Genomic DNA, 10278 nt, shown 5'->3' with positions numbered 1-10278 from the left:
CATCATAAATCAAGTAATTGGATGATTTTATTTAAAACAAATATAATACACATTTAAACATCAATTTTGAGAATACTGAATTTGTACTTGTCCCTTTAATATTAAACAGACACATAAACACCTTTTGCCACAAATTTGTTACTTTGCCTAACTTTATTAATTGGATCAAATCAATTTTTTTTAAAGAAGTCATTCAATTTCAAAGAGGTCCAAGGTGAAGATGTCTAGTTTAATTATAGGTGAGTCTTACACTACCTCTTGAAAATTTTAAGGTGTTTATCAAACAACCAGTGAGAACATATAACAAACGTTTATTTCACATGCATGAGTTATTCTCATTGATTGTTAGAAAAATACCCAAATTATCAAGGAGTTGAGTAAAAAAACTTAATCATGTGATTTTTATTTCAAAATTATACAAATCGCTCCTCAAACACATTAGCAATTGCTCCTTAAAATATGTTAATTGTGAGAATACGATTTAATTACTATGTTGGTCGCCTTTATTTTGTAGTTTCGTTTATCTTGATCTCTGTTCGTGTTGTGCAGAGACCCCAGTTAGTATTTCGCAAAATCGCTTTCTTTTACTTAAACACTGCAATTTCCTACTTAAAACTAAATGATCTTCCCAGAAGCTCTTCCGTAATTCTTATTAAATCATTGAAAGTTGAAGGCGCATATAAATTCAACTGCATGATGAAATATATCATAATTAAAACGGAAATAGATTCCTTGCAGTCAAATAGTGACTACAGATAAATCTCAACCATTCAATTTTGTTGCTTTTTTCATTTATTTGATGAACTTTATATCTGACTCATCAAAGAACAGCGACTGCATGACTGCAAGATTTATTGACTATAGAAAATCCGAAATCCAGTTCTGAATTAGAAAAAAAAAGTTTTAATATATAATAAGAATAAGGAAGTACTTACACTATTTTTACTAGGCTCTATTCATTAGGAACCAAAAATGACTACTAATCCAAATTTTGAACGTGTTGAATTTTTAGCAGCCTATGGCTTTCCCACTTTTTTACTGATTCCAAAAATAATTTCTCAACTTGCTGAACAACCTTTTTAGAATTTAGATTAATTCAAGTAATTCTCCTTCCCAAGTTGTTTCCTCTAACCCCTTGATTTGAATGAGACTATAAGGCGGCTATATAGACACAACCACACCTCAAATATTGTCCCTTTCGAAACCAACACATTTTTACTACCCTTATTATTCAAAGAATATAACTTTTTTGCTGTTAAAGTCATATTATAAAATAAAGTTTTGAATACAACTGGCTCGTGAGTCGTGACCACAACAACTCAAATATACTATACCTCTCTTTTGTATATATACACCTCCCCTCATCACATTTTTTTCAAATTATTAAGCATATTTGAAACCAATATCTCTTCATTTTCTTGTACCCTTTTGAAAAATGGGTCGTTTTAATAATGTTATTCTTGTATGGTCACTCACATTAATGCTATGTTTTATTCCATATACTACTTTTGCTCAGCTTAGTCCAAACCATTATGCTAACATTTGTCCAAATGTTCAAAGCATTGTTAGATCAGCTGTTCAAAAGAAATTTCAACAAACATTTGTTACTGTTCCTGCTACTCTTCGTCTCTTCTTTCATGATTGTTTTGTTCAGGTAACTAATTCATTACTTTAATTTAATCAAGCACAAGGACATACACAGACACCAGACACAACACGAATATTGACATGTCGACGCTAATAATACTATGAAAAAATTAGATAATTCAGTGTAATAATAGGTTTCAGTGTCGTATTGGTATAAGACACGCCTAATCTGAGGAGTGTCAGTGTTTCATAGATTATAACTATAGTGTGTTAATAATTCTGTTTTTTGTTATTGTTATTATTACAGGGTTGTGATGCTTCAGTTTTGGTGGCATCGACCGGAAGTAATAAAGCAGAGAAAGATAACGCTGATAATCTTTCATTGGCTGGTGATGGATTTGACACAGTGATCAAAGCTAAAGCAGCATTAGATGCTGTTCCACAGTGTAGAAACAAAGTTTCTTGTGCTGATATTCTTGCCTTAGCAACCAGAGATGTTATTAATCTGGTTTGTTCTTTAACCTCATTAGTCTTTCTTTGAATTTGAGGTGTTGTACACTAATTAGGCTGTTATAATCTATGTTTGAATATCATTACTAGTATTGAGAATCCGTACATCGCATTAGGAGGAATTCGTCGAAAGGAATATAAACAATTTACGATATATAATTTGTTGTGTTTACTTTACTGTTTAGATATTTACGGACGAAAAGTTAAATTATAATTGACAACAAAATGACTATTATACAAACTGTCTCATCTGATATTTGAATTCTGTATTTTAAGGTTACAAAGTTAAGTTCACAACTAAGATAGCAATTTTACAAGGTCAATTTTATTGTTGATTTTTTTATACCAAATGCATTGTTTCTATAAACTTAATTTAATTTTGGTGATTGATTAGTTAGTTTGGAGTTGAAGTAACTTATCAATTAATCAATGAAATTGTGTACATTTCAGGCTGGTGGACCATCCTATACAGTTGAATTGGGAAGATTTGATGGGTTGGTTTCAAGATCTTCAGATGTTAATGGAAGGCTACCTCAACCAGGCTTCAATTTGAACCAGCTTAATAGCTTATTTGCAGCCAATGGACTTACACAAACAGACATGATTGCCCTCTCAGGTAATTCATGGGCCACCATTTTAAATAGGTCCCATTACCATATATAAGTTCTTAAAAAATTACTCTTTTCTCGCGTTGTTCAGAATCTCCTCAATTTTGCTAAAAAATTATTTTTTGATAGTGTCTTTTTATCGAAAAATATCTTTCTGTCGTGAATTTTGTTTCCTTGAACAATACAGAAGGCGAACAACAATCATCATGTTCTTGTTATATAGTCTTATACTTAAAACTGCATACAAGTGTTTTCAACTTTTAGAAACTTCTTTTATTCAATTTTTTAAACTATGCTTCATTTAGTTTTTAGATAGTTTCTAAAATGTTGTTAGACCAGTAAAGAATTGAAGAATTTTACTCAAAAAGCAAAAAGAGAAGTGAAAATAAGATTGTGCCAGACACACCCTTACCATGTGTTAAAATCCAAGAAAGTTCCTAAATACCTTTTTTTAATGAGAAAATGATAGTTTTTTCATTGACACATAGAAAATGAGAGTTCTTAAGTACATAATAATTTTTTTTGGTGAACAAAATACATAAGTAAATTGAAACATGAAAAGATGATGTATCATTATGATCACATGAATGAAATGGTGCATACTGATTAATACTTAGTCATTATACATAAGAAAGAGATTCCTCTTGACAAAGGATAACTTAAAAATCTTTTAGTTACAAGAACTTGTTTTTTGTATAATTGTAAGGAAATTAATTTATTTTTTTATTATTTTGACATATTATAGACTAATGCATCATACAAATAATTATCATTGATAAGTGGCACTTAATTAAATATCAATTACTACAAAATATTGAGTTTACTTTTTGCATAATCTTTATTTATTTTTGCGTTGGAGTTCAATATAGTGTGGATATATATTTAGATTTTTTTATTTATTTGACAAGAGTGTGGATATTTAGATGTACACTGTATTTTATTTTTTTTGGTCTGTAGGTATATACTGTACTCTATTAGTTTCATAATTTACATCAAATGTCAACTTAATTAAATGATGTCACAATCTTATTGGGTTTTAAATCTCTTCTACTATTTAAATCGTTGAATATAAGTAACAATAATACACTAACATTTTTTTTATTTTAAAATATACACAATTATGGAAAATAAATTTGACACTATTTAACTAACAAATTATTTATAAAAAAAAAAATAGTTGTTTCAAGAAAACTCATCAAGTAGTATACTATATAGTGAATCTCAATAAAAATATGTTGTATTCGGTTCTCTAGTAGCAATCAATCAAAAAAATATAATTGTTTAATTCACTTAAAAAAACAAAAAACTTGAATTGTTTAAAAATTATTCAAGACATCATCCAAATAATTCATGTATTAAATTAATTATAATAAAAACACGATCATTTATCAATTTTAAATTTAAATCTTATCAAATAAATTGATGTACGTCTTTCTTATTTTATAGAATAATTCATGTCTATTATTAGATTGATGGTACAAAAATAGAAATTTTCAAAAACAACAAAAAACTATTATAATCAGAGCATCAAATCCAAATCACTAAAATAACATTAAGAAAAAAGAATCTTATCTTGAAGCCAATGCTAACAAATAAACAAAACAAAACATTATTAATGTGTAGTCTGAATCAAACAGTGTACTTCGTAGTATTATTACACATTTTGTTTCCTCAATGAATGTTAAATTTCACTTTTTTTTTAAGTTGAATAAATAAAAGTATCAGAATTCTAAAAAAAAAAATTATATTCTTACTAGCTGAATTAACCTTACGAGACCGTTTTTTTTTTCAGGTGCACACACTCTTGGATTTTCTCACTGCGACAGGTTCTCCAATAGAATCCAAAGTCCAATTGATCCAACATTGAACAAACAATATGCAGCCCAATTACAACAAATGTGTCCTAGAAATGTTGATCCAAGAATAGCCATCAATATGGACCCAACAACTCCTAGACAATTTGACAATGCTTATTACACAAACCTTCAACAAGGAAAAGGATTATTTACTTCTGATCAAATTCTCTTCACTGATACAAGATCTAGGGCAACGGTTAATTCTTTCGCTTCTAGTGGTAACGTTTTTAACTCCAATTTCATCGCTGCCATGACTAAATTGGGTCGCATTGGAGTTAAAACTGCAAGAAATGGGAAAATCCGTACTGATTGTTCTGTGCTTTAATTGAACATGAAGTCGCAAATAGTGTATCTATATGGAGAAATATAAGCTGGAAAATTCGCAATGGGTGACTAGATTATTATTTGTTAATTGTTAATAAATTTGTTTGCGAATAAATAGAGTGGTTTGGATGTTCCGAGATGGAATTTAAGGGGAGAGAAAAAAGTTGAGTTTTTCTTTAATGTAATGTTTCAAATAATTCAGTGTCCCCTAAATTTATGAACTTTGTTTATTGAAAATGAATATGTTGCCAAAATATATCTCGATCTTTAGTTTTTTACTTTTTTTTAATTAATTTTGTATATGAACTTAATTTAATATTGAACATTTTATTACTTCATTGCATTAATTAAAGGGTTAAAATAGACTATAGACAATTATTTTTACATCATAAATCGAATGTTGACACTTCACACTAGCCGTAAATTGAGTTCAAATCCATAATTCTCATTGCCTATAAAAAAAACATAATGATTTCAAACAAGTAGAATTTATGTAAACACTGATCTAAATTGTATCTATATAAAAATACAACTTGAGGACTTGACCAAAAAAATAAAATACAACTTGAGGATAATAATATATTGTTATTAATATAATGTAGTATTATTTTATTGTAAAAAGAGTTTGGGCTTGGGCTAAGTAGAGTATTATTTTTTAGTAACTGAAAAGATGAAGAAGTTAATTATTTTCCCAAATTAAAATAAAACAATTCTTGTAAGAAAATATATTAATTTTTGCTGTATTTTAAAAAATTTCTCCATAAATAAACTTTCAAAGAGCTTTATAGGCCAAATTTTATTAAGTCAAGATATTTGTTCACCTGTGATAATCAGCTTAACCGCAAGAATACAACAGCATAACAACCGACCACAGTTGTATTTAACTACTTATTATCATTTCAATCAACTTCAATATCTTGTATTAAAAACAATATTGCACACAATAAGTTAAGGACAACTTGAGATAAATATGCTGTAAGTAATGAAGGCCATCAACCGTTTTTTTTTTTTTTAGTATGTTATGAATACGAAATTTTTACCGTCGTTTAACGGTCATTAATCTCATTTGAGAAATTTGTGGACATTCAAAGTGGATTCTCCTCTGAAACAAATTTTCTCCAGAGTCTCAGAGATCAAATAATCCAAATCTGCTTAACATAGAAAGTAGACAAATACTTTGATCAATGCCAAGATAAACAACATCCATATTCAACTTTAACAGTCGAAACTCTAAGCATGGTGTAGAGGATCGTTGCAAAGAGTCTAGAATCACTAAAACTTGTAGCAGTAGCACACATAAACAATTGTATCTATTTTGTTCAAGTACAATTTGAAACAGAAAGATAATAATACATAAAATTAATGTTATATTTCAGCTGGTAGAGCATGAAGCTTGCTGTTCACCCTACCAGTGAAAATGTCAACATTTTATTCCATCAAGATTCTTAGCATCTCAAATTTGAATCACATAGGTGTCTCAATATGACCAGCATGCCTCACCACCAAAATTCAACTCAATAAATAAATGAATGAACTTATGTTTAGAATCTAAAAGTCTAAACATCAAATTTTAGTTTCAATACTTGCAAAGTAAATAGATACTTCAACAAGTTAAAACCATCCATGTTGAGGACTTGCAAACAATATCAAATGCGACTAATTGCTTAGTATCTAAATCAAAGCATGTAATTGCACATTAATGTCTTTATCCCCAACCAAAAAATTACATTTTTTCTTCTTAGATTAGTTGGCATTAAATTCAATCCCTAGTCCCTACAACAACAAAAAATCAAAGAACCCCCAACCAATAATTATATTACTTATAGGCAAACTCTAAAAAAAGATAATTGTTACAGACACGGCATTCACATTTCTAGATCCATAAGCAGCACAAATAATATCAGAAAACTTACCTACTGGTTAAATATACAATCTTTAATAACAAAATTGTTATTTTTTAGATATTTGAATTCTTTTATGGTTATTAGGGACATTAAAACAAGCATAACCACGGAAGAATCGTAATTTTTTATGGTTTTGGATATTTCATATTACTTCATTCTTTGCTATTAGGACATTAACAAAATAGGAGGAATAAGAGAGAAGTATGATGATATTATAAGTATGAAAACTTGGGGCCTGTTTGGAAAAAGAACTTATTTGTAGCTTATAGCACAAGCTCTTATGTATAAGCTATTTCTATAGTAAAAGTTAAAATAAAGTTAAATTGTTTGCGTATAAGCTGTTTTCATAAACTATCTTGAAAACAAGATGACCACAAGTTGTTTTCGTAAGTTCTTCCAAACAGTCTCACAAACTTTATACTAGTGGAAAAGCTCAAATAAGCCAATCCAAACAGGCTCTAGATTATATGCAATCAAAGCAAAGTAACAGGATGACCGCATCCTTACAGATATGAATTCACGAGTGGCTTTTATATAAACAGGTATAAAAGAAAAGTTTTAATTTTTCACACACCCACACCAATGACTATTAATTCAAACACAGAGGAACATGATTTTAGATCTGAAGAGACTGAATATAAGATTTATTCAAAAATTTCTTAATAAAATGAAGAAATACTACAGATATTGTTAAGAGATTCCCGCATCTATTCACTAAACTTGACTCAAACCTTAGTTAAGATTTTTATGATATACAATGTCTGAAGCCAAACCATCCAATACTGAAACCTATACATGATACTATGGTCACCAACTTCAAAACTTTCTATATTTCCACCTCTATGTATGTCGGCAATATCTATCTGCAAAAAACGGTCAGTCTCCAATATCATTATTTTGAGGAAACATCATATTTGTAACTTGGATCAATACAATGTTGAGCCAGTTTAACTCATTCTTCTGATGCAAGAAAGCAAACCCTCTCATAATGTAAAGACCAATCTACCCCTAGTATGGTAGGATTCAACTCCATTGCTGTTTTAAAGTCAGAGATTGATGCAGAAGCAGGTCCAATTATCTTCTGCATACACCTATTCCGCGGCAACTCATTCAAACCAGGCTGGATTTGGCTACTCACTTTTTTAACAGATTTTGAAGTGGCTAAATCCAAACAGGGTTTTATCAGTCTTTTGAGGTAAACATTAAGTGCATTATTCAACACATTGACTGCATCCGCTGATACCTTAAATCCCTCAGTCTCCATGTTATGCTCCAACCTTTTCATCAAAGAACCTGTATCAGGTAAATGACCAATACTTTGACAGGTATCAGAGACAATACCAGACAATAATCTTTTGTGTGTAAGTCTTTGTGCTCTATTATCATAGGTTGGAAGACCAAGAGGAGCTTGTATAGGACTCATTCTACTAATGGCCAGGCTCTCGGAATCCCGATCGACCTCTTCCTCATATTCCATAGACACAGGAAGCCTGTTGACTGCACAATGTGGATCTGTATGACGTTGCTCCCTGTCTTGAGCAAGAGGTGCTCGTATAGGACTCCTAATAATGGGCAGGCTCTCAGAATCCCGATCAACCTCTTCCCCATTTTCCACAGACACAGGAAGCCTGTTGACTGCACAATGTGGATCTGTATGACGTAGCTGCTCTTGAATTTTAGGAGTTGAATCACATGGCTGCTCTTGAGTTTTAGGAGTTAAATCATGTTGCTGCTCTTGAACTTTAGGAGTTGAATCATGTTGCTGCTCTTGAATTTTAAGAGCTGAATTTTCAACTCCAATGCTGCTGTTCTTTCCATGAGGACCTAGAGGGCTGAGACGCTCGCTGAATCTACTACGGTCACGCGAATTTGGAGTCCTACATTTTCGAGGAGATTGAGGAAAATCCTTGCATAGAGGAGGAAGACCGTTACACCCATTTGGCGTTTTCACGTTCAAAGGAGCTTGAACTCTGCTCTGTTTTTGCAGGGGGAGACATGCTTTCTTCAAGATTGACTTGATGAAATGATTATGAAGGGGGATATTTTCTCTCCCAATAGTTTGTATGCAGACCCTGTCAAACTCAATTTTGGAAATTTTGAGATTGAGATAACGCCTGATAAGATGAAAGTACGTGCACGATTTCACACCACCAAGCCTCCTTTGAATCTGTAACTTTTGTTCCAATGTGTTTACAGGCGAAAAATACCGCGCTGCTGGCATCTGTTTCCAAAGTTATCACTATAATCAAAATCCAAACATCATCTCATTAAAGAGAAACACGACACAACCGACATATATGGACAAATTCATAGTTCTATTTCGATCATTAAAGAGAAACACGACACAACCATAATATATAACGAAAAGTTCATAATTCCCTTTCAATCATTAAAGAGAAACACGTCACAACCCTCATATATCGATAAATTCATAATTCGATCTCAAATATCGACAAACCCAACTACACATTCATTAAATTCAACAATAAAACTTAACATTGACAGCTGAATCAAGTTGACACGCTACTTAAAGATCAAATAACCCAAACCCTAAAAATTAAAAATTTCAATTTTCAATTTTCAAAGCTAAAAAAAGTAAACCACACAACTTAATTTCCATTCACCCCCAATTAAAATCAGAATTTCCACTACTCTCAATCTCGATCACACTCATCACAGAGTAAACTAACTAACTAACTTACTATAATTAAATCAAATGCAAAACAGTTTCGAAGTTCAACTAATTTAACAGAAACGATAAACACAAGCAACAATTCAATAATCAATGCATCAAAACAGTAATTAATTACTTAAAATCGATAATTGGGGAAATAACAAAATCGACGCACAAAATTGATCAAGTAACGAAAAACAAAAGTAACAAGTAGCAATTAATAGCGGGAAAAATGAGAGAATTGAAGTAAAAGATGAGAATGCGAAACCTTGAAATTGAAATGAAGAGTGAAGTGTTGGAAGAATTGGGATTAGGGCTTTGTTACGAAAAAGAGAAAATTTTGTTGACAATTATTATCGAAGGTACGAAACTAACTTCTAAAGTCGTAACTTAATTAATAGTCAAAGGCACGTGTGAGTGAGTTTTGGTACGTGTGTGTGTGTGTGTTTGTGCCGTCGAGCCAAGATTAAAGGGGTTTGTATGTTGCCAATCATATAAGATGAGAATTTTGCTAAAAATACATGACATATGTGTATATGTGACTTGGAAGTTAGATGGAAGAATCTTATGGAACATAGATTCATATAAACCCCTCAAGCCCAACATCCCAATCAATCAAATCAAATTAATTGAGTTTAATAAAAAAAAAAAATTATTGAATTTTAAATTGAATTTTTATTTAAAAAATTATAAATTTTAATTTTACCGACATTAAATTGGTCTGAATAGACTCAAATTTCTTAAACAAAATTTTGAATTCGCATTTCTTTTTTTGAAAAAATGTGTTTGGGAAATAAAATTTTACTAAAGATGGT

General features: G+C 30.7%; 2 protein-coding genes across 3 annotated transcripts; one reads left to right on the top strand and one right to left on the bottom strand.

Annotated features, from left to right (window-relative positions):
* Positions 1-1194: 1194 nt before the first annotated feature.
* On the top strand, positions 1195-5141 carry LOC123919763 (peroxidase 51-like). Its single transcript, XM_045971762.1, has 4 exons — positions 1195-1654; positions 1895-2095; positions 2548-2713; positions 4498-5141. Exons 1-4 carry the CDS (start codon positions 1436-1438, stop codon positions 4884-4886), a joined length of 975 nt encoding a protein of 324 aa, XP_045827718.1. The 5' UTR covers positions 1195-1435; the 3' UTR covers positions 4887-5141.
* A 2284-nt stretch (positions 5142-7425) lies between these two features.
* Positions 7426-10015, bottom strand: LOC123919762. Of its 2 annotated transcripts, none has more exons than XM_045971759.1 (2): positions 9732-10015; positions 7426-9010 (listed from the first exon to the last, which is right to left on the bottom strand). In XM_045971759.1, the coding sequence occupies exon 2, from the start codon at positions 9008-9010 to the stop codon at positions 7742-7744; it is 1269 nt and encodes a 422-aa protein (XP_045827715.1). In that variant the 5' UTR covers positions 9732-10015; the 3' UTR covers positions 7426-7741. The 2 variants fall into 2 exon arrangements, with proteins under 2 accessions (XP_045827715.1, XP_045827716.1); XM_045971760.1 differs by having other exon boundaries at positions 7426-9028; positions 9732-9959.
* Between the last annotated feature and the right edge of the window lie 263 nt (positions 10016-10278).

The sequence above is a fragment of the Trifolium pratense genome, linkage group LG4 (assembly GCF_020283565.1).
Source record: "Trifolium pratense cultivar HEN17-A07 linkage group LG4, ARS_RC_1.1, whole genome shotgun sequence".
In the NCBI taxonomy this organism is placed as follows: Eukaryota; Viridiplantae; Streptophyta; class Magnoliopsida; order Fabales; family Fabaceae; genus Trifolium; species Trifolium pratense.
The sequence above is the reverse complement of the archived record's forward strand: the minus strand, read 5'-3'. Positions and strand labels throughout refer to the sequence as shown.

Coding starts and splice junctions, on each gene's coding strand:
- LOC123919763 (XM_045971762.1), top strand. CDS start 1,436: ATGGGTCGTTTTAATAATGTTATTCTTGTATGGTCACTCACATTAATG. Junction 1,655..1,894: donor TTCATGATTGTTTTGTTCAG/GTAACTAATTCA, acceptor TTATTATTACAG/GGTTGTGATGCTTCAGTTTT. Junction 2,714..4,497: donor AGACATGATTGCCCTCTCAG/GTAATTCATGGG, acceptor TTTTTTTTTCAG/GTGCACACACTCTTGGATTT.
- LOC123919762 (XM_045971759.1), bottom strand. CDS start 9,010: ATGCCAGCAGCGCGGTATTTTTCGCCTGTAAACACATTGGAACAAAAG.